Raw genomic sequence first — 24,187 nt, 5'->3', positions numbered from 1 at the left:
TAATAGTGCTAAAAACATTACGCGATATTTCACCGCAGTTAATAGCCTCACCTGGCGACAGAAGGGCTGGCTCATTTTTTTTTGCGCAAAGGATCAGCCTGGCTGTCCAACGCGGAAATGCAGCCAGTATTCTTCAGTAATAAGGCTAACTTTAAGTTTTACTGCAACATTTTCAACAGTAAAAAAAAGAATAAAACAATATAAATTACTTACTTACATAGGTATATTATACACAATTATGCACATGCTACATACCTATCTGGGATACTATTTTCCTTCCCGGTTCAATTGAAATGACGTCATTATTTAGATGATTAAGTAGTTAAGCGACTATGTGTTGTGTTTGTTCTAAACTATAGAAAATATATAAGAAGATTGTAATGGCTCTTATAAGGTTTTCTGTGGCAGTGTTTCTTTGTTTCTTGTCTTGTAAGTACCTCTTATAATCTCACGCATCGATTTTCAATTTTCTCAAAAGTTCATCTATGTCTTATAAGAATTACTATTACAAAAGCCTATCTACCTAAGTAAATGGAGCCCTAGGGCAGCTATATTAGGCGCTTGCTTTATTATAATTATTTTATTATTTACTTATTTGATGCATAAAAGTTTACTTAAGAATCCACTGTACACATAAGAACCGAAACGAAGATATCCACTGGTGAACCAACAAAATCATCTGGTAAGTCGAAAAGGCAATGGGCTATCACTACCAATATTATAAATGCGAAATTGTGTGTTTGTTTGTTAGTTCGTACTTCGTAGCATATGTCCGTCTCCGGGATGTAAGCTAACTCTTGTACCTTTCAGAACTATTGGGCTGTTAAAAGCTAGCAGACAGACATACATACATTTCTAATAAGTAAAGTATGGAAGCATGGATTAGTATTGTTAATGTTTTTAGTAAGTATAAGTTTTTTGGCTTTGATGCTAAAGTGGTGGAGGCGTCGCGATAAACAACCCTTAGGTATAATATTATGTGAAGTAACGTGTGGCACAACTTAAAAACAATAGTTTTTTTCTTTCTAAAGTAACTAATTATGAAAACTGTTGTATATAAGCTTGTATTGTTTCAGATGTTGATGCTGCTTGTGATCCTGAAGGTAATTTTTACTTATTTGACCTCCTAGGTACGCTTGATCATATGTTTCGTTTTTGAACTATGCTATTAGGTCTGGTAGGCATGTCGATCCTGAGGAACTTCTTTGATTTTCCGGGCAAAGTATTCTATGTCCATCTCCAGTAGGTATGCAACCTGTGCCACATTTTGAAAAGATCAATTCAGTTCAGCGGCTACGCCGCAAAAGGTAACTGATATAGACGGACAAATTTTCGCATTTCGCAAGATCGCCGGCACGCTGAGGTTAGGACCGATTTGTAAATGTACCAAATAAAAAAATTTAAAAAAAAACTGACTTTATTAACAACACCAACACTAAAAAGTAAAAAATAATTAAAATTATTATCGAATATAATATCATGTACCAGCTACTACTGAAGTTGTTAGTTGATAACAATTACGTGCCGAGAGCTTTCTGATATTTTTTATTTTTTACCCTGTATATGGATGTACTTATTAAATTCGACTAACAAATGGATGTTCTGGATTTTCTTTAACTTAATCTTGTTTTAATTTCAGATGATACACGAGCCAAAGTGTGTGGCAAAAGAGGTATAATATGTACTGTACTTTACCCTTTACCAATCCAATGCATTATTACGAGATTGGCTTGCACTTGGCGACAATCATGCTTATACGGCTTATACACGATAAAGTTAAAAACTAAAACCTGACCGCGATCGTCTTAAACGCTGATATATTAGAGTAAAATTGTTTTTGTGTCGCTTGGTATATATATATTATGATATTGTTGCACATTTATATTCATGAGCTCAGAATTTTCTCCTCTTTCATTTGACATCCCACTCGATACAATAGCAATAAAACATTTTCAGAGACCTCTACTTTTTTGATTTAACATCCGTTAGGTCAATTTTTTTCGTATAAAATATACCCTATGTCACCCGGACCTTTACAACGAATAAATTGACACCTCATTCATCAAAATCGGCCCAGTAGTTTAGGCACTATGGTGGAACACACAGAATCTGGATACAAACAAACATACATACATACATAGACTGCCAAAATCATAACCCTTCGTTTTGGCTTTGCCGCAGTCGGATGAAAAAGCAATCATGAGGTCTAGATTGTGCGCGCTTACCTAGAAGTTGCCAACACATTATTGCATTGAAGGTATTATAGGTAACATTGCAGGAAACACTGACACCGAAAGGGCATTCCAAACCTTAGGGTCTAAATTGTAGCGCTCCACCTTAGGGCCGGCGCACATATGGCGGAGCGCAGCGCAGAACATGCCCGCGAAGGTTTTTTATCGCGTGACACATTACGCGAACTTCTACCAGAGAATGCGCGAGCACGCGCGGGCCTGTGCGACGGATGCACGATTGATTTTAGATATTATTTCAATGAGGACAATGTCGATAGTATTTTGACTGTGAAAAATGCTCTGCGCTGCGCTCCGCCATATGTGCGCGCCCTTAGGCTGTTTCATTACCTACTCTTTGGTATTCAAACAAGTGCAAGCCCTATACCTATAGGATAGTCAAAAAACTTTTCGGTGTATTTTCGGTGTTAGGAAAACATCGCAAGGAAACTTGCACGCCTGAGAGTTCTCCATAATGTTCTCAAAAAGCCAAGTGCTAACTGGTAGAATTCATGTATGATCCAAAGTCCACACTTGGCCAGTATCCTATTTTCTGGGTAACTGGGTCGTACTATTGACAAATTAAAACATCTAATTAATCGATATGTACCCACTATCTTCATTATAGTATGCCAGAAAGTAAACCCATGATGATAGGTTGAGATGATTGATTAAGTAATTTGATTTTACAGATTTGTGCATAACAATGAATAACGAAATGACACCAGTTGAACCTACATATACTTACTACTATAACAAGAACGTAACAATAGAATGTCATTATAATGGAAGACTATCGTTTTTTGTAGACGATTTTTCATTAAGCTGGAAGAAAGGTAGGCACCTAAACTTTTATTACAACGTCTAAATTTTAACAGGGCTCTCTCCGTCACTCGCTTCATACAATCGTAGTTCCAATTTCATTTGAATATTAAGCAACCAAAGTCCATGAAATTTTGCAGACATATTCTAGAAACTAATATCTGTGCCTGTGGTGTTTTAGATTTTTCGAAAAATATGTAGTTTTAAAATTACAGGGGCTCAAAGATTTGAATGTAAATTTTTAAGACCGTGTAACTTTGAAACTGAATATTTTAACAGAAATGTGGAAAACCACAGACATAGATATTAGTTTAGTCTCGGTACCAAATTTCACACAATTCGGTTGAGCGGATGGGTCTTTAGGAATCCCGTGTGAACTCTTTGATTTTCCGAGATAAATAGTAGCCTATGTGCTAATCCAGGATATTATTTATCTCCATTCCACACCCAAATCCGTCAAGTAGTTTTTGCGTGAAGTAGTAACAAACATACACACACAAACTTTCGCCTTTATAATATTAAGTGTGAAGTGATGATTTTCAATTTCGAAAAAAAGGATATAGTAAAGGATTATATTGATTCGCTTGTTTTCAAATTACAGGTAAAGACGTACTCAGCACAGTGGCATGTAGAAATCTACAACGGTTTATACAACTCTCACCAGATACTAACAATACGGTGTACACTTGTATGAAAGATGATACATCTTCACGTGAAATCTCTAGCACAGCGAAGATTACATTCATTTATGAAAGGCCGAAACCAAAAAAAGGGGAATATAACGGTAAATAAAATCCTCAGACTAGTCATTAGCGGTGGTAAAAAAATTAACTACTTTATAGTTTACTAGAGGATGCCCGCGACTTCGTCCGCGTGGATGTAGGTTTTTAAAGATCCCGTGGAAACTATTTGATTTTCCGGGAGTAAAAGTTGCCTATGCCAATTACAGGGACCCAAGCTACCTCGGTACCAAATTTCATACGAATCGATCAAGTGGATGAGTATTTAGGAATCCCGCAGGAACTGTTTGTTTTTCCGGGATAGAAAGTAGCCTATGTCCTTCCCCGAAAAATAACCTAAGTCGGTACCAAATTTCATTCAAATCGGTTCAGCGGTTGAGCCGTGAAAGCGTAGCAGACAGACAGACAGACAGACACACTTTCGCATTTATAATATTAGTATGGATAGCACTGTTGATCATGACTTAAATAGACCATTTATTCACGGAGTAGCTATAATACCGTCCGAGGAACGGAGTTAGAAATTTTTTTTTCGAGATTCTTTTTTTGTGGTACCTTTTATCAGTAATCATCAGTGCTATCACCTGTCTTCGTTTTTGCTACCGTCCTGGTCACACCCTGTTACGTAATGCCATAAAATTGATAGGTTGCCATAGTGGCGTGCACAGGGTTTGAAGTCAGGGTAGGCATAAATTAGACAGGCACCTATTTTCAAGCAGTGCATAACGAACACTGAGCATTGAGCTATTTCAACTAGGGTAAGCAGTGCTTTTATGCCTGTGTGAACTGCACGCCACTTGAAAGATAGAGAGCGCTATACTAACTTCATTCCGTAGATTTGTGCAATGATAGGGAACTCTTACTGTGCGAGTCCGACTTGCAATTACCCGGTTTTTTAATGTTTTAATTCATCATCATCATCATCGCGTGCCTTCTTCGAAACGAATTTTGGCGATCATCATCCGAAAAGCTTCTCTATTAAGAGCCGCCTCTTTCAACTTCGGGTAACTAAGCCCTGTCCACCCCCTTATATCGTCCAACCATTTGCGTCTTTGGCCACCTTGAGCTCTTTTGCCTGCAATTCTCCCTTCCAAAACTAATCTTGGGAATGAGAATTGTCCTCCTTTCGAAAGCTTGCAGGCGGTTAGTTGCTTCCTTTTTGAGAACCCAAGTTTCACAACCATACAAGAGGGTGGACCAGACATAGCACTTTACAAGGCGGCATCTCAGCTCAAGCTGTAATTTGGTGCTGCAGAGGATCTCGAACATCTTGTGGAACATGATTTAATTCGTACCTGTATTAAGTAGGTACTCGTATTTTAATTGAAAATCTTACGTTTCAGCTAGCATAACTGTAACTGTAAACGACGGTACCCCGGTAGGGGAAGTAGCGTCCTCGTCTTCGGCAGTTAAAATCACTAACGCAGAAGGCGCCCTTTATTACTACTTCGACCATGAAATAGTCAACGTGACATGTAGCATGGTCAGTAGTGCCGAGAACACCAAAACATTTTTGCTGAAGATGTTATATTCAGATGATACTAAAAAAAAACTCTTAGATGGTAAGTAAGGGTGCTGGCAAAAAGAGCCCCAAAAAGCGGGAAAACTAGCCCCATACTATCTTATGAGCTCTCACATAAAGAGACAGGATTACCTAACTACTTGCACCTATTAGATATAAGATAACATATAATAAGGCTATTTTGCCCGCACAGAGCGGCATTTGAGGTAGGTATGAGGCTATCCCGCACTGGGTAAAGTAAGATAAGTACACCAAGTAGGGTATCATATGAAAGTGATTTTTATTTATTTTTATGCACAATAGTTAATGTTAATTGTTTATCGTGCAAAATGCGGAAAAAATACCCGAGTACGGAACCCTCGATGCGCAATTGTGGTTCGCTCTTACCAGTTTTTTAATGCTACGAGTATGTCTCCATTTTCTTTACAGAGAAATGTTTTGATGGCAGTAATAATCGTGATATGCAAGTTTCGATTACGCAGGAGCTAACTGCTTTCATGACCGGAATTTGCTACAAATGCAGTCTTTTGATTGGAGAAAATGCTAAAGACAAAACGTGCGTCACGGTACAAAAGAGAAACATCTTTAGTCTTAAATTTAAGTTGGGTAAGCTCCCATTCAATCCATTGTGAACAACAATGACATAATTTTTTTTATAAATGATAAAGGTTTTAGAATAAACAAGATAAAGTTGAAAACTAAATCCCCGACTGCGATCGTCTTAAATATAAAAAAAAAAAAAACGCTGAAATATTAGAGTAATTTTTTTTTCTGTCGCTTGGTATATTTTAATATTATTGTACATTTATATAAATGAGCTCAGAATTTTCTCCTCTTTCATTTGACATCCCACTCGATACAATAGCAAAAAAAATTTCTTTGGAGACCTCCACTTTTTTTGATGTAACATTCCTGAGGTCAATTTTTTTTTGTATAAAATATAGCCTACGTCACCCGGACCTTTACAACGAATCAATTGACACCTCATTCATCAAAATCGGCCCAGTAGTATAGGCTCTACGTCGAAACACACAGAATCTGGATACAATCATACATACATAGACTGCTAAAATCCCTTCCGTTTGGCTTTGCCGCAGTCGGGTTAAAATTCTGAGGGAACTCTTTGATTTCCGGAGCAAAAAGTAGCTTATGTCCCTGGGATGCAATCTATCGCGCATAGGATACGGAATATCGCGGGTAACCCGTGTAAAAATTTTAAGACAGACAGATAAACTTCCGCATTTATTATGAAGTTTATCTATATCAATATATTATAAAGAGGAAACCTTTATATTTTTGTACGTATGTATAAACATTAAACATATATTATAAAGAGGAAACCTTTGTATTTTTGTATGTTTGTATTGAATAGGCTCAAAAACTACTGGACCGATTTCAAAATTTCTTTTACCATTACTTAGAGGGGTTCTTCCGAATCCGTATAGGCTATATTTTATCCCGGAAAATAGATAGGATTTTTCGTGGTAGTGTCCACCCGTGCGAAGCCGAGGCGGGTCGCTAGTATGATAATAATTGTACATCTGTAAGTCTTTACAGCAAAACTTAAAATGCACATTGGTAATATCATTGGACAAGAAGAGGATACTAAAAACGGACGTGAAGTAGTTCACACATACAACGAAGAAAACGTAAATCTAACCGCGAGATGTTCACACGATGACGAAGTACATACATATCGTAAAATATCACCTGTTCCGATATTATGGAAAACTGAAGACCTTGGTATGTTAAAAAATTGATCCCGTAATCCGAAAAATGCCTATTTTTTTGACGTGACAACGTCTTATAACTCGATAGAGCCGGCTGCACGCACGAAAAAACATGACTCATGCGGCGTTACCTCGCTCTGAGGCGTTCCATGTAAGGCTTGAAGTGCAAGCGAGAGCGCGGAACGAGCGACAAAGTAGCACAATCGGCCTTTGTTGTCACGTTCAACTATCGTCAGTAAACCGACTTTACAGACAACCAATTTTTTAGAATAAAATCTACCCTATCTATATTATGTTAATCCGGAATATCAGTTACCACCGCACCAAATTACATTTAAATCCATTCAGTAGTTGTAGCACAGACAGATAGACAGAAAAAAATGTTTTGGAGTCTAAGTATATCGATAATAATAATTAATAATCCGATTAAAATTTTCAAAATATATTTAATGTACAGAAATCATCCAGTTACGGTTTTACTTTATGTATAGATATATGAAGTATAGAATGAAAATAATCCACTAAAATTTTATAATGTTTTTGTATTTTCTTTCATTTCAGATAGTACTTACAAGGATAATACAATAAAATATTATCATACATATAATGATACAATAGTAATACCACTATCTGCTGATCAAAGTAATTCCTACATAGATTGCGTGGAAAATTTGGGAAATCAAGTTTCTTTTAATACAACCAACCCACCCAACTCCATTCGATTAAGGTTTATTTACGGTATGAATAATCTTGTTTTGATGCCAGGGGCCCGGCCCGAGGGACCCTCGGTCCGTGCAGGCCGCGAGCAAAGGAGGACCCTTCTTAAAAGTTTTTAGCCTGGTTTCTCCTTCACTTTTCTACTATCGTACCGTAAGGCATCGTCAAGGTCTGCACCCGTACGTAGTCGAAATTCCACGAACACGTACGAAGCGATTCGTTTCCTCGTTTCTAGTCTGAACCGCTGGAATATGGAGCTTCCTCCCGGCTTCAGTTTTCCCTCCAATTTTAATATGAGTAGGCTATGAATACCCATTTTCTAGGAAAGGCTCTACCTGTACATTCTAAAACAGATTTTTATTTATTTTTATGCAAAATAGTTTTTGATTTATCGTGCAAGTGTTGGAAAAAACACCCGAGTACGGAACCCTCGGCGCGCGAGTCTGACTGATGTAACCACAAATTCACGGTTTTCAGATTTTTCCTTTACTTAATGCTAAAAGACCTACCTACGTATCAAATTTCATGATTCTAGGTCAACGGGAAGTACCCTTGACAGACCGACAGACGGACAGACAGACAAACAGACAGACAACAAAGTGATTCTATAAGGGTTGCGTTTCCCTTTTGAGGTACCGAACCCAAAAAAAAGTTGTGAGCTGGCGATGGGTTGATGTTGATGATTAAACCTTTACAGCAAAACTTAGAATATACATCAATAATAACGCTGGAGAAGAAGATGGTAAAGAAACTATTTATGATAAAGAAGTAATTCATAAATACAAGCAAGAAAACGCAATCGTAATAGCGAGATGTTCACACGCAGAAGAATTCTACCGTAGTCGTCCTAACAATAATATGTCATATACTCCGATATTATGGAAAACTGAGAAGCTTGGTAAGTCCTCAAACCCATAAAGACTAAGTACATAAAATAAATAAATAAATAACCATCTACCCATAATCCACATTATTTATTCTCTACATAGTGTAAAATAAAGTCACACCCCATTATCTCTATGTACGCTTAGATCTTTTAAACTTCGCAACGGATTTTAATGCAGTTTTCACCAATAGATAGAGTAATTCAAGAGGATGATTTATACAATATTATGTTTAATTAATAATTATTGGTTTAGTGTTAAGTAATTTGCGATAATCTCCTTCCTCTTCTACTGTTAATGTGTTACTCTTAGGCCTCAGATACACCTGTAAGTTTTACTCACGTAAGTAGCTTACATGATTAACTTACGACAATTTACTAAATATGTAAACTTTCTTATAAGTACCTTAGTAAATTCGTTATCAATGAATTACGTAAGTAAAACTTGCAGGTGTAATCGCAGCATTATTGAAATTTCTTCTTCTTATTTTGTATAAAGGATTTTAGTAGAAACTTCTTTCATTTCAGATGGTATCTTTGAGAGTTTAGACCAAAATTCATTAAAAATAACCCTATTTGCTGGTCGAAATGAATCCTACATAGATTGCGAGGACAATATGTTTGTAACTTCTAAACAAAACTCCAAAATTCGACTCAGATTTATTTATGAAAATGGTATGAATTTTTTTTTTGTTTGTAGCTACACTAACTATGATCAAAGTCTAGGAATAAAATAATGCATTTGTTGCTGCTGATAACCCAGCATTGGTACGCTTGGTAATATTATTTATCTATACTAATAAATAAAATTGGAGTGTCTGTCTGTAATTTCGAAATAACTACCGCATATTAAGCTCATATGGTTATTTGAACGATACTATAACTGAATCACACGTTTTTAAAATTTTTGTCTGTCTGTCTGTCTGTTTGAAAAGGCTAATCTTGGGAACGGCTGAATCGATTTTGACGGGATTTTCACAGACAAGTAGAGAATTGACCAGGGAGTAACATAGGCTACTTTTTTAACCGACTTTGAAAAAGGGATTTGTGTTTTTCTACCTATGTACAACGAAATCTCCGAGATTTCTGAACCGATTTGCGTCATTTCTTTTTTAATCGATAAAGGAACTTTGCGACATTGTTTCATAAAAAAATTGGAGTCCAACTCCTCAATCCTGATGCTGCAGGGGATCTGACCAATCCACGCGGGCGAAGCTGCGGGCATCAGCTAGTTAGTAATATTAGGTTGTTCTATAAGAACAAGGCTTCGGATACACCTGTAAGTTTTACTCACGTAAGTAGCTCACATGATTAACTTACATGATTAAAACTTACAGGTGTAATCGCGGCCTAAGTATAAAATTAAGAATACTATGTAGTCATAGAATCGGAACGAATTAGACTATCATACTAGTAATTTTATTATTTCAGATGTCGAAGTTAACGAGTGTGATCTTGAAGGTAATTGTTTATTATTTTTATTTTATCATCTATTGAAACTGTTTGTTAGATTAAGTTCGATCACGGCTATACGGCACGAATAGCCACGGCCGAAGCCTTCCATGAGACCAGACCAGAGACAATTATTTGACCACAGGGCTCCCCACTACGCCAGGGAGGTCTTCAAAGTCAAGTACACTTTATTCCCCCGTTCTCTCTATCGGTGACAAAATCGTGCTAATTTCATTCGTCCGTCATTATGTTGCGGCGGTTAACGTCAATGCCCAACAACGCCATAGTTATCGCGATAATCAACGCGTTAAACTGAGTGGCCACACTTGAACAGTTAACGTCTAATACGAATTGAATTCGGGTTAAAATCGTCTAACGTCAAACGGCATCGTGAATGCCGTTGTACGTTAATCGTGGCTACATCTACGCCGTTGAACATCGCGTTGTTGGCCGTTAATGTGGCCGCGACATTAGGTAGGTTCAGCCACCAATTCTCGTGGTCTCTCAAATCTCGAGGTTTTGTTTCTTTTGCAGATGCGGAACGAGCCAAGATATGTGACCAAAAAAGTAAGTATATCTGCTGTAACTTTAATGTGAGCACAGCCTAAGGTTCTTTACGCACGCATCCGAAGTATCCATAGCAGCCATAGTACTATTTGTATGAGATGAAGAGTTGCGCAGGATTCTAATTTCGTTTTCCGAAGCCGATATGCCCAATTCGGAGCATTGCCAATGTTACGAACTGAACGATATTAATTGTGTCACACATTACATTTTTAACCCCCGACCCAAAAAAGGGGTGTTATAAGTTTGACGTGTGTATCTGTGTATCTGTCTGTGGCATCGTAGCTCCTAAACGAATGGATCGATTTTAATTTAGTTTTTTTTTTGTTTCAAAGGTGGCTTGATCGAGAGTGTTCTTAGCTATAATCGAAGAAAATCGGTTCAGCCGTTTGAAAGCTCTTTTCTAGTTTTCTTATAGAGGTTTTTGTGTCGGGGCTTGTAGCGACGCCCTCACCTCCAATGCACATCTACACAGGGTATCAGCTTTGTTTCGGAGTAAAAGATGACGGATATGTGGGCCAAATGTAATTAAGTATCACTTTGCTATTACAGGGTTGTGCATAACTATCAATGACAAAGTAGTTAAATCTTACAACTATAGTAAGACGATGGACGTAACAGTAGAATGTCATTATAGTGAAACGGTTAGCAAACCTTTAAAAGATGATTTTTCAATACATTGGAAGAAAGGTAACCTTTTATTTAATGTCTTTACTATGAATTGTTTATTATAATAATTATAGCGGGCTTCAAGCAAACGTAGTTTGCTTCTCATTGGAATAGGTATTATTAACCAATCAAACTCAATGAAATTTTGTACACACGTTGTATGAATAATTTATTATTGTGTCTGTTGTTTTCCACATTTGTGCAAAACGTCTAGTTCAAAGTTACAGATTTTTACAGAAATCAGGCTAACCAAGTACACAGATCCTTTTTTTAACCCCCGACCCAAAAAGAGGGGAGTTATAAGTTTGACGTGTGTATCTGTGTGTCTGTGTATCTGTGTATCTGTGTATCTGTCTGTGGCATCGTAGCGCCTAAACGAATGAACCGATTTTAATTTACTTTTTTTTGTTTGAAAGGTGGCTTGATCGAGAGTGTTCTTAGCTATAATCCAAAAAAATTGGTTCAGCCGTTTAAGAGTTATCAGCTCTTTTCTAGTTTTCTTGTAGAAAAGAAGGTTAGATAACCGTTAGGTTCATAATATTATGTCAATTGACAAATGTCAAGCTGTCAAGATGGACGTTGCCTAAATACATAATTATTTATTTGAAAATGATGTTTTGGAAAACTCAAATACTTTGTCGGGGGTGTTATAAATTTTTAATTTACACTTGTTGTAGAATGTATTCTACACAATTTCGTTCCGGCCTGACCATGGAACCTTCTCTGAAAATGTCAGTTATAATTCTTGCTCGCTTGAAATGGTGGCAAGAACTAAATACCGGCCCCATTTCCGCTTCACTCACACTTCACGGCAACTACCAAATGTTTTTTTTAATCTATTCTAATTTTTTTGAAATAAAAATAAATGGTTGAACTATGCGATAGAACGTCAAAATTGTAATGTTAATTTACTTGTTTTTAATTTACAGGTGAACAGGTCATAAGCAATGAAGAGAAGTGTAGAAATCTAAAAAAAGTTATACAACTGTCACCAGACACTAACAACACAGTTTATACTTGTGAAAAATATTCCAAGTCCCAACCTCCCATTGATAACGTCACACAGACCATTACATTCCTTTACTTTCCGGATGTAGTATCTAATCCTATGAATGCAGAGGAACAGACGAGCGATGGTAAACGTAGTTTTCAGAGAGAGTTGATTTATTTGTACTCTCTTATTTATTTATTATCTCACTATTACCATATTTAAAAAAAAAGTTTACAACAACAACAAAAAGTAAAATTACAGAAACAACAAAAAAAAATAACAGAAACAACAGAAAAATAAAATAACATTGATTAATTTATTATTAAAAAAGTTATTCAACAACACGGTTTATACAAGTTGTAAGAAATATTCCAAGTCTCAACCTCCAATCGATTCTACGCACGGAGAGCCTTACCTATTCCATACATAAATAGGTATACTAATTATAAATGTGTTATAAGTGGTGGTCAAAGTTAACTTTAACCGCCTGTTATGCAACTGGGCCTTAGTAAAGTTTTTATCGAAGGTATAGCAAAGTCAAAATGCGCTCTATAGTTCTAATTCTCAGCCTTGTGGACGACACGGATCCATCTATTTAAAATTGTATTTTTTTCCAGAAAATCTTACTTTAAACGAGCGAATGAAGATATTTTTCGAGTCCAACTGGATTGTATTGGTTACTGGACTTATTGTCTTCATTGTTGTAGTAGTGGTCATAGTGGCCACATGTGTTGTATTAAAATCGAAGAACAGTCCTAAAGAGGTAAGTTTCTCTTGTTTGTGCGTTTGATTCACCTTGCTTTTCAGTGCCAATATTCGGCAAGCATGTTTAGTAATATAGGCATGTTGTCTATAGGTTTAGTTAGATATATTCAATTAAAAAAAAAAATTAAAAACTTTTTGTTTCAGGACAAAACACGCCTCAACCCAAAAGGGTCTACAGAAAGTTTGGATGACATTCCTAAAATTCAAAATAAAATGCGTTCGGAACCCAAACTGAACGACCTATATACTGAACTCAACGATGATACCTCCACAGAAGTGTATTGCGACCCGTACACAGCAATGTACACTCAGCCTATACCAAAAAGCGCAAGAAAACCTAAAATCATACCTAAACCTTTACCTAGAAAAACAGAAAATTATTCGAACACATCAGGACTCGAGTACGATGAGCCATCGATGTACAATAATGTTGCAAACAATACCAGGCGAATTTACAATAACGGTCCAGGGAAAACGGGGCCGAATTACTATAACATTGACAAAAGTACCAAGAATATTGGGGCAACTTACAATAACATTGACAAAAGTGCCAAGAATATTGGGGCAACTTACAATAACATTGACAAAAGTGCCAAGAATACTGGGGCAACTTACAATAACATTGACAAAAGTGCCAAGAATACTGGGGCAACTTACAATAACATTGCTCAAGTTTTGAAGAACACCAAACGCGTTCATATTTACGACAATACGGCGGCAAGTTATACCAACACAGGGAACGAGAAATATAGTTCTGATGTGTATAGCGAACCGGAGCTGTATGAGATCCCGTCCTAAATGTCTAACAGCCCAACTGTTACCGTTGTTTAGCGGGTGAATAGGTATACATTTTTCTATCTTCAGTAAATGATTAATGAATATAAAAACTTGTGATTTATTTAACTTCCCGGAACGAACAAACTATCCAGTTTTAAACCAAAGAACCAACTATGTGGTAATCCCCTGAAGCAAGTAACTGAGTTCAAGTATCTCGGTCATGTAGTAACCGACAGCCTGAGGGATGACAGTGACATGGAACGAGAGCGCCGGGCTCTGTCGGTCCGAGGCAATATGTTAGCCCGCAGATTTGCAAGCTGTACTAGGCAAGTAAAGCTGACCTTATTCAGGGCTTCCTGCCAGTCATTCTACACGTGCAGTCTGTGGACGGACTACAGGCAGCGGACCTACAGTGCCTTGCGTGTTCAATATACCAATGTGCTGAGAGCGGTGTTGAGGAAGCCTCGACACTGCAGTGCGTCGGCAATGTTTGCGGATGCTCGCGTGGATGATTTCTACGCGATCATGCGCAAGCGTGCCGCGTCCATGATGCGCAGGCTAATAAGTAGTACCAACACTCTTCTCAGCGCATTGGCCAGGAAACTAGATAGTCCTCTCTGGAGGTGCTGGGGGGGTGCGCACATAGGCGCCAAGAGGCTCCCTCGGGCTTTTTAGTTATAGTTTTAGTTATAGAATTAGTTGTTAAGCTAGAAATAAGTACCGACTAACATAGTTTAAGTGATTTGTCATACTAACAAAATTATGGGTCTAATGGCCTGAAATAAAAGTTTATTTATTTATTTATTATTAGAAAGACCGGTTATTACCTATTATCTGACTAATAGGTACATATTAGTAACCAGCCGAATTCTAATAAGGCTAAATTCTAATAAAGCGACGCACTGTCATGTTAGTGCGTAATGTGTTATAGGTAAATAGTCATAATATGAAATTGTAATATTTCATGAAGGTAAATACTTATTTTCCTTCCTTCTAATTCAGATAATTTAAATGCATCAAACGAACAATCACTGTAAAATAACTGCATACCTAATGTATGCAGTTATTTTACAGTGATTGTTCCTAACTTTTAGTCACGCAAGTTATATTAATTGTAATTATTATGATACTAATTAAATCCCTAGTGTTTTTCTTCATCTTATTTAAGTTATCATGTAAGTGTTGCACCTTTTTACACCATCATTATCAACTTATCGCCAACTCTCTACTTTTTTTTCTTTTTTTTTTTTTGGTGGCGGTTTAGTCTAAGATGACTATGTCACCCCCGTAAGTTCTACAATTATAATGCATACATAAAACATAAAAATCAAAAAAACACAAATCATATATTATATAAACAATATTAACACATTTTAAGAAGCGACCGCACGTCCCTTGCCAACGGGGCAGCTAATATGCTAAACTCTCTACTAAGAACTGGTTTCCGCTCAGAATGAGAAGGGTTTGATGATTTTTATATTTTCCTGAGTAGCAAATTATAAAAACCGGCCAAGTGCGAGTCAGACTCACGCACTGAGGGTTCCGTACTCGGGTACTTTTTCCAGCATTTTGCACGATAAATCAAAACTATTAAACATAAAAATAAATAAAAATCTGTTTTAGAATAGGTAAAGCCTTTTCATATAATACCCCACTTGGTATAGTTATCTTACTTTGAAAATTGAAACACATTTTAATTTTTTTTTAATGATGTAACCACAAATTCGCGGTTTTCAGATTGATTCCTGTACTTGTGCTATAAGGCCTATCTACCTGCCAAATTTTATGGTTCTAGGTCAACGGGAAGTACCCTTAGGTTTTCTTGACAGACACGACGAACGAACGGACGGACGGACGGATGGACGGATGGACGGACGGACAGACAGACAGACAAAGTGATAAGGGTTCCGTTTTTCGTTTTGAGGTACAGAACCCTAAAAATTGCGACTCAGACTATAAGTAAGGTAAACTCAGTAAAGTATAGTACATACTAACGTTACTCTATCCCACACATTTTATTTCTCAGAAAATAAGGAATGTCTGGCGGCAGTGGGATCTTGCTATATTTTGATTCAATAGGTTATATTATTTTTACCCGACTGCGGCAAAGCCAAAAGGAAGGGTTATGATTTTAGCAGTCTATGTATGCATTTAATAATATTAAATTCAAAAAATATAATGCACTAGTATTCGCAGGGCACTGCAACTCCCTGTGTCATATTTGAATTTTTAACGAGAAAAGTTTAATACATATACACATATATGTGTTAAACTTTAATACATTATATGTGTATTAAACTTTTCTCGTTTTAAAATTAATTTCAGATGAGGAACGAGTTAATTCATGTAAGGAAGAAGGTGGGTATATTATACCAAATATGTTTCCAAATGGCTTAGTATGAGATTTTACTTCTCACCACACGTTGATGGAATTCAAGAGTCAAACATAATAACGTTAAAGTGAAATGGAGCTTATAAATTTTAAATTTTAAATCGAAAATTGAATACCACCGATTTTCGCAAATTCGCAACATTATTCCACTTGGGGCGCTGACTGTACGTCAGTATGTAGATGTATGGACAAACATGAGCTTTAAAACAAAGGTCATAAGATTCATTTTACTTTAAGACTGAAATGTTGCAACACTCGAATACTATCAATGCTAGTGAAAAAAATCTTATACTGAGGTTGAAATCTATAAACGCACTTTGACTTTGCTTAGACTAAAGTTTCAGTTAAAACGAGACTTTATGCCAGCGGTATAACGCTGTCTTGTTTTAACAGTGTCTGGCTTTTAGGTCTGAGCAAAGTGCTCTCTATAGATCTCAGCCTAAGACTACTAATCCGAGGTTTCCTTGAAGAAGCTACTGGTAAGCCACTTGCATCCCACTGTACAAACATACAATTCTTAGCTTAGATCTCAAATTACCGCTTAGATATACTACGACCAACAGCTGGTAAAGAACATTTAATAGGCCAGCTATTTTTTTACCGACTGTGCAACTTTGCAGGTGGTCCCATATTTTGGTGAAGATCTGATGAATATCTTCGGAGATGGAGAACAGAACTCCTCAATGGATAAGAGTAAATTGCTTGCGATCAGTGTAATAGCTTAGTGAACAGTACGGTTTTAACTGGGCATAGCATATTATAGTACAGTGGGCCACTAAAAATTGTAAATTACCTAATAAAAAAATTCAAAGGAAATATAAAACCGTAATATACTTAATAATTACTAGCTGTGCCCGCGACTTCGTTCGCGTGGAATAGTGACTTTTCGGGCAGCGTGATTCTTTAAATTGACATAACTTTTTGATTGACATGAAATAAACACTAAATGTTAAGTGAATCTTATATATTAGTGAAAACCGTATCTAAATCGAATAAGCCGTTTCTGATATTAGCGTGCACAGACAAACAGACAAACAGACAAAAAAAATAATTACGATTTCGGGTTCGGCATCGATATAATAACAAGCCCTGCTACTTTTTTTTTATATTTCCATTGTACAGACACCACTTTTCTACAATTTTATTATATGTATATGTTACGGGCAACGTGATTAATTGGGAATTATTAATAAGGACCGGCCATTATTAATAATTCCCAAGAGCGTTGGGCAAAGTGATTAATTTATCACTTTGCCCGGCCCTTATTAATAATGCCCGACGGCTCGTGGTCCATGTGATAAGTCAGTGTTTGAGATAGCTTGAATTTATCACTTGGACAGGGCAGTATGAATAATTCCCTACTTGTAGCCGGACAATGTGATAAATTTTTTTCTGCCGTTGGCAGGGGCGCGTACGTGCGGGGGGAGGCCCTTAGGTTAGGTTAGGTTAGCTCCTCCTCCATTAGCGGAGGAGGCTCGAGTCACCCACTGCTGGTCATAAGATTATCGAAGCTATCCATCCCATCCTCGAGGACTGGACGAAGAGGAAGCATGAAGCACTGGTGGATATTATGGGGCAGGACCTCTCATTGCCCGCCGTGACTAAATCCATGGTGGACAGTTAGAGGGCCTGGTAAGCGATGGTCTCCTTCAGCGAAGAAGTAATGACGCAGAAGGAGGCAGCGGAGCGGCTGAGAGAGGAAGCCGAAAGCTCTCATCCCATGCGCTGCAAGAGAATCGGGCGCAGGCGAGCTGCACACGACCGTCGCTTGCCCCCTTGAGTAGGGCCTCCGGGTAATAGACACGGGGAGTCTATTACCCGCGGGAGAGTAAGTCCTTGAGTTGGAAGGCAAGCTTTGTTTCCGGCGAGCCTTAAACGGTGTTGGGGCCCCTTTTAGTCCCAGAGCTGGGCCTGCCTTGGCGGGCGCCGTTAGCCGGGTCGCAGTTCAATAAGTTCGTGTCCCTGTGCCCAGCGACAACGATTGAGACGGTAAGCCGTGGGGTTTTAGTCGGTAAGAGTCCGACATAGCTACCTCGCCTCCCCGAGCGCGGTGGTAGGTATCCATGAGGATTTTCCCACGTATAAAAAAAAAGCTTAGGTTAGGTTAGGTTCTTTCATTTAATAAACAAAAACACTACAGTTCACCTATTTTATTACTTTGCCCAAGATAGGGTGGGCATTATTCATAATGGCCGGGAAAAATTGATTAATCATGCTGTTTTAATCACATTGCCCAATTGAGTCGGGCATTATTAATACAGACCGGCCATTATTAATAGTGGCCGGACTTATCAAATTGCCCGTAACATATAGATAGATAATGGTTGTGGTACATCAGCTGACTGCACCCTTACATTTACAGGTGTCTGCATAACTGGGTTTGATAAATCAAAAATGACGATTGGAACCGATTTGATGTCATACAGATATAGTGATAAGGAGAAAGTTACTACACTAAATTGTCAGATTGTATCCAAAAAAAAATTTTTAACAAATTATTGTAGAAAAAAGCACAAATCTAAATCCCAAAATATTCATATAAATTGGATAAGAGGTGAGTGACTAGGTAGCCTAGGTTGGCTTGCTCTTTATAATTTTAATCCTAAGGTGCAAAGCACATGACTGGCAGAGAACCAACTGTGGAATTTTTACGAGACATTTCACCGCGTTTAATAGCCTCATCGAGTGATAGAAGGGCTGGCTCATTTTTGCGCAACGGATCAGCCTGGCTGTCCAGCGCGAAAATGCAGCCAATATTCTTGGCACCATTCCACGCGGGCATGATCTGTATTCTGTATAGTAATTAGGTAAGGCTAGTTTTAAGTTGATATTGTAATATGTTATTTAAAAAAAAAAAAAAACAAAAAACTGTGGAGAAGCATTTTGAAGTGCAGGGGAAGCTTTATTTCATATCTTTATTATATCTATATAATATAATATTAATATTAGAAAGAGGTAACGTTTGTGATTTTATTTTAGGGGGTAATCTTTGGAACAACTGCACCGAGTTTGAAAATTCTTTCACTAGTAGAAAGCTACATTATTCTTCAGTACTATAGGCTGTATTTTACTTTTGGAAAATTAGAGAACCATACGAAAATTGTAATAATGTGAATTAAGCCGGGAAAAATCGTTTCATCTGAGCCCTAATCGACATTGTGCCCTAAACATTATTTTTCATTCGCCCATTCGTTCACCACTTGAGCCAACGTATATTATGTACATCTCCCAGTTTGAAAGAATTGTCAAAGATTTCCACCCAAGCGAAGTCGGGCGGATTAGCTAGTATGTAATATTTTGATATGTTTAATTTTACAGGTACAAAGACCGTAAGTCATGTAATGAATCATAGAAATCTTAATATAACTATAGATTTAAATCCAAATACTAGTGGGGCAGTTTACACTTGCCAAATATTCACTAAAACATTCATTAAGCATCATTGTGAAAAACAAATTTCGATAAAATTTCTATATGTTTCGAAAAAACGAGTTATGGAAACATCTACAGAAAGACAGACAAAAAAAACACGTACAGAAAGCCAGACAGAAATACGTACAGAAAGACAGACAGAAGAAACACGTACAGAAAGCCAGACAGAAATACGTACCGAAGGTCAGACAGAAGAAACACGTACAAAAAGCCAGACAGAAATACGTACCGAAGGTCGGACAGAAGAAACACGTACAGAAAGCCAGACAGAAATACGTACCGAAGGTCAGACAGAAGAAACACGTACAAAAAGCCAGACAGAAATACGTACCGAAGGTCGGACAGAAGAAACACTTACAGAAAGCCAGACAGAAGAAACACGTACAGAAAGCCAGATAGAAGACAAAGGTAAGAACATAAAGAACGACCTCTATGTAGTACTTTATTTTGCACTAGTAGAGACTTACAGCTGCATAGGCCATTCTGACCAAAAATTTTTACGGGCTGTAAGCCCTAATTCGCACGAGCCTTAAATAAGCGCGGTTGTGTTAAAACCCGGCGTTGCGCTGATAATACAAAGTGCGCGTTAAAAAAGCGTTGGCGTGTGAACAGATACTTGCGAATGCATTTGTTCTATTTGAACGCTATAATTCTGTTTGAAAAAGCTCTCGTGCGAATGAGGCCTTACTCGTTTTTGCTTACAATGTGATGTCCAGTGTCATACTAATTTTGACAGCATTACAGAACACGATTTTTGTTTGCATAGTTCCATAATCTAAGGTTTGAATTAATCGTTCCTTACATTTAATTCAATGCACTTTCATGCACCATTACAGGGTTCCGTATCTGAAGGTTGCGAACGAGACCCTATTATTAAGATTCAACTGTCTGTCCGTCCGTACGCCCGTCCGTCCTTCCGTCAGTCAGTCCGCGGGCTCATCTCGTGAACCGAAATGGGTAGAAAGTTGAAATTTTCACAGAATGCGTATTTATTTCTATTGTCACTATAACAATAAATAATAAAAATTTCAAAGTGGCCACCATGAAAGTTTAAGAAAATCAAGCGTTCTTTCTTGTACGAGTACGATGGTACGAAACCCTTCGTATGCGATTCAGAGTCGCACTTGACCGATTTTTTAGGGAATTGCCGCTTGTAAAAGATCTTTCTTTGCCGTTTGATGTCTTCTGGTCAAAGTCTTAAGCCATAACCTAAGTATCTGTATTAATTTTAGGGATGGTTATTCAGATTCCCGAAGAACCTTCTTACCTGTCCAAATACTGGATTTTATTTATTGTTGCTGTTGTCTTCACAACCATCGCATTAGCGATATCAATACACATTATATTGAAAATGAAAAAAAAAGGATGTACTCGGACACAGGCACAGGTTTGTTATTTATTTCTATTTCGTGAACCAGGATAAAAAGACATTTGATCCTGGTAATGTATGAAGTCTTAGATTTCTTTTATTATGCTCGCTCGACTTCATACATACATTAGACACAAAACATACATTACATAGAAACAAAAATTATTTTTTGCTTTTTAGTGTTTGTGGTTATTGAAGTCGGTTTTATTTTTGTTTTGATTTTTTGACGTGAGAACGTCTTATAATTCGATACAGCCGGCTGCACGCACGAAAAAAGATGACTCATGCGGCGTTACGTTAGGTACGGCGTTATCTCGCCGCAGGCGAGGTAACGCCGCGATCGGCCTTTGTTGTCACGTTCAACTATCGTCAGTAAACCGACTTTACAGACAACCAATTTTTTTTTTCTGTGCTATCGTGCCGGAGGGCGCCTCACTAATAGTAGGTACATTACAGTCCAGGCCTGAAATAAAGCGATTACTGGCCGAGTCATATTGGAAGGCCGAGGCGAAGCCGAGGACTTCTCAAGTGATTTTGAAAGTAAGCTTTTAAACTAAACGAGGTCGGTAATTGCTATTTCGGTCGAGAGTTGTATAGTGCTTTACCTCCATTTGCGAGGAAACAATAAAAAACTCAAACCATATACAGTCTGAAACACACCAATTCGAACGTTACGATCTTGTTTGAAAAAAAATTAAAAAAAGTTAAAAACAAATTACTAAAAAAAAAAATATACATATAAATTAATTATCATCAGTACGAAACTGTCCAACAATTTCCAGTCCTCGTGGAAATGCGGCCAGTAAAGGCCCGATTACAGTTCTCTACAATGAAATCCTTTCTTTTGTAAAGTAACATTTTACGAGCAAGTGGAGGTAAAGATATTTACCTAAACATTTAATAACTGTGCCCCCACGGATCCCTTTTCAATGATCTGTGTGTAAGTGTACCCCACTGTACACTACGCTTATCTAATTGGCACCGGTGACTGTAGGTTCTTGTGATACACTGTGGTGGTGGACTAAGGTCTCATTCGCACGAGAGCTTTTTTAACGTCCGTTAAAAAAGCGTTCAAACGTCAAATAGAACAAATGCATTCCCAAGTATCTGTTCACACGTCAACGCTTTTTTAACGCGCATTTTGTATTTTTAACGCAACGCCGAGTTTTAACACAGCGCTTTTTTAACGATCGTGCGAATTAGGGCTTAGGCTCAGATCTAAAGAGCATAAGTGTTTTGACTTTGCTCAGACTTAAGTTTCAGTTAAAGCGAGACAGATTATGTCAGCGATAAAACGTTTTCTCGTTTTAATTGTCGTGAGCAAAGTCAAAGTTCGCTCTATAGAAATCGACACTCTAAGTGTGATGTTATTTTGTTTTAGGACCAAATATGCCTAAACATATTGAATGATAATTCAGAAAACGCTATTTCTAACGAAATCATTATTGATCCTGCTAACATGTACATTCATTTTACTGATCCGAAGTACAGAAAACCTGCGACACCTAGACCAAAACGGCCGTCGCCAATTAAAAAATCGGAGATTAGGTATGTAAACGGAGATTACTTTGAGGGGCAATCGCGTAAATAAGTACCTTATAATATAATAGAGGTACCTAATGTAATGTATAATACGCGGGGCATTCATGTACAGTAGGAATATCGACAAAACATAATATAAACCTACTATAACTGTGTTTTTCTATTGCAATAAATAATAAGGTATAAAAATAAGGTTGACTTTGTTTTAATCCCGTTTTCCATCTCCGAAACTGTTAATCAATTAAGTAATCTTTATGTAATTAACATGGGATCTACCCGATGGTAAAGAGGCTAAAGAATTGCCAAAATCGGATTTGTTTCATTTATCACTAAGAATTCAACATTTTAGGAATTCAATATTTTGGGCCTGAAGGATGGAATGTAGGTAGAATTGCCAGATGCCCCGTATTTTACGGGTTACCCTGTATTTCAGGGTATGATAAAACAAAAACCCTTAATTGCGAAAAAAAATCGGAGTAAATAAAGCTCTCGTATTTTTTACAAATTCAGCCGGAGCTGGCTGGCGAAACCAAACCCTGACGTTTCACGTCCAGAAGAGAGAATATTTTCCAAAGGTGAAGCTTCTAACAATACCTAAGTATAAAAAAAAAATTATGTAAAATACTGTCTCCACTCTCCGGTAAAAAATCTAAAACCCGTATTTTTATGCTGGTAGCCCGTAAATCAAGAAGTGGCAGATGCCAACCCTAAATGTAAGTTAGCCCACCCGTGCGAAACTAGGGTGGGCCAACTACTTACATAGTTTTTAATAATAATTTGGAAAGGCTCTTGGAAAGGCCTATGTCCTGCAGTGGACGCTTACAGGCTGATGGAATGGAATGGAAAATTATAATGCTTCCAGGCTTCCACACTACCTAGCTACCACCACTGACACTACTGCCAGCTAGAGACTAGGACGCTTACTGCTGCTACTAATTACTTCGTAGGGTTTAGGATCTGAAAGAAAACAAAGGTTCTTTGCAAGATTGCAACGAACATTTTTGTAGGTTCCTTGCACGGAAGGCAGGACTGAATATTATGGTTCCTTGCGAAGTTTTTTCTTTGGCGCCATCTGTGCTGCGTTAAGTATATAACATAAAATCTATTTATGATCGCTAGATGGAGCTGCTAGTTTTTAGCAGTTTGCAAAATAGCTAAGTACACTACTAAATTATAACTAAGGTATAATATTTATCAGTGTGGTACATTACAAAATATATAATTATATATACATTATGCAAGGTGGTATGAATTTTTGTAATGAGGTTTGTGTGGTTTTGGTGGCGAATTTTAACATAATAATAATAATTCATACTTCTTACTCAGTAGGTACTTCTTGAGACGGCCCGGCATGCATTGTGTGAAAGGTCCTCACTCTGGAGCCCTGACGACTGACAGCTTGGGTCCTAGGTATACCTACATTATACTCTTTGGGTCCTACCCTGCTGCTAGTGGCGCTAATTTAATCATATATTATTTTTTATCAAAGGGTAGATAAAGTTATTTTATTTTTGTTGTTTCTGTTTTTTTTTGTTGTTTCGTTTACTTTATTGTTTGTTGTTTCTGTTACTTTTTTGTTGTTACTGTCAAGA

The 24,187-nt window shown here is 37.4% G+C and overlaps 2 protein-coding genes across 4 annotated transcripts; both read left to right on the top strand.

Annotated features, from left to right (window-relative positions):
* Positions 1-276: 276 nt before the first annotated feature.
* LOC123870706 lies at positions 277-13,938 on the top strand. 3 transcript variants are annotated; one of them, XM_045914079.1, is made up of 18 exons: positions 277-429; positions 1,077-1,103; positions 1,640-1,672; positions 2,921-3,064; positions 3,652-3,834; positions 5,134-5,352; positions 5,742-5,918; positions 6,870-7,055; positions 7,604-7,780; positions 8,457-8,657; positions 9,171-9,317; positions 10,074-10,103; positions 10,629-10,661; positions 11,211-11,348; positions 12,257-12,463; positions 12,936-13,081; positions 13,228-13,704; positions 13,747-13,938. In XM_045914079.1, exons 1-18 carry the CDS (start codon positions 381-383, stop codon positions 13,879-13,881), a joined length of 2,709 nt encoding a protein of 902 aa, XP_045770035.1. In that variant the 5' UTR covers positions 277-380; the 3' UTR covers positions 13,882-13,938. The 3 variants fall into 3 exon arrangements, with proteins under 3 accessions (XP_045770035.1, XP_045770034.1, XP_045770036.1); XM_045914078.1 differs by having other exon boundaries at positions 278-429; positions 13,228-13,938; XM_045914080.1 differs by lacking the exon at positions 277-429 and adding an exon at positions 436-682 and having other exon boundaries at positions 13,228-13,938.
* Positions 13,939-18,572: 4,634 nt separating this feature from the next.
* LOC123871005 (pre-mRNA-processing ATP-dependent RNA helicase prp5-like) lies at positions 18,573-22,545 on the top strand. The gene is made up of 5 exons (XM_045914522.1): positions 18,573-18,581; positions 19,571-19,581; positions 19,763-20,092; positions 20,917-21,071; positions 22,435-22,545. Exons 1-5 carry the CDS (start codon positions 18,573-18,575, stop codon positions 22,461-22,463), a joined length of 534 nt encoding a protein of 177 aa, XP_045770478.1. The 3' UTR covers positions 22,464-22,545.
* Positions 22,546-24,187: the final 1,642 nt, after the last annotated feature.

The sequence above is a fragment of the Maniola jurtina genome, chromosome 13, assembly GCF_905333055.1.
Source record: "Maniola jurtina chromosome 13, ilManJurt1.1, whole genome shotgun sequence".
NCBI classification, from domain to species: Eukaryota; Metazoa; Arthropoda; class Insecta; order Lepidoptera; family Nymphalidae; genus Maniola; species Maniola jurtina.
Note: the sequence above shows the minus strand (reverse complement) of the source record. Positions and strands in the feature narration are given on the sequence as shown.

Coding starts and splice junctions, on each gene's coding strand:
- LOC123871005 (XM_045914522.1), top strand. Junction 20,093..20,916: donor AAGCCAGATAGAAGACAAAG/GTAAGAACATAA, acceptor TATTAATTTTAG/GGATGGTTATTCAGATTCCC. Junction 21,072..22,434: donor GTACTCGGACACAGGCACAG/GTTTGTTATTTA, acceptor ATTTTGTTTTAG/GACCAAATATGCCTAAACAT.
- LOC123870706 (XM_045914078.1), top strand. CDS start 381: ATGGCTCTTATAAGGTTTTCTGTGGCAGTGTTTCTTTGTTTCTTGTCT. Junction 1,104..1,639: donor TGCTGCTTGTGATCCTGAAG/GTAATTTTTACT, acceptor TTTTAATTTCAG/ATGATACACGAGCCAAAGTG. Junction 1,673..2,920: donor CAAAGTGTGTGGCAAAAGAG/GTATAATATGTA, acceptor TTGATTTTACAG/ATTTGTGCATAACAATGAAT.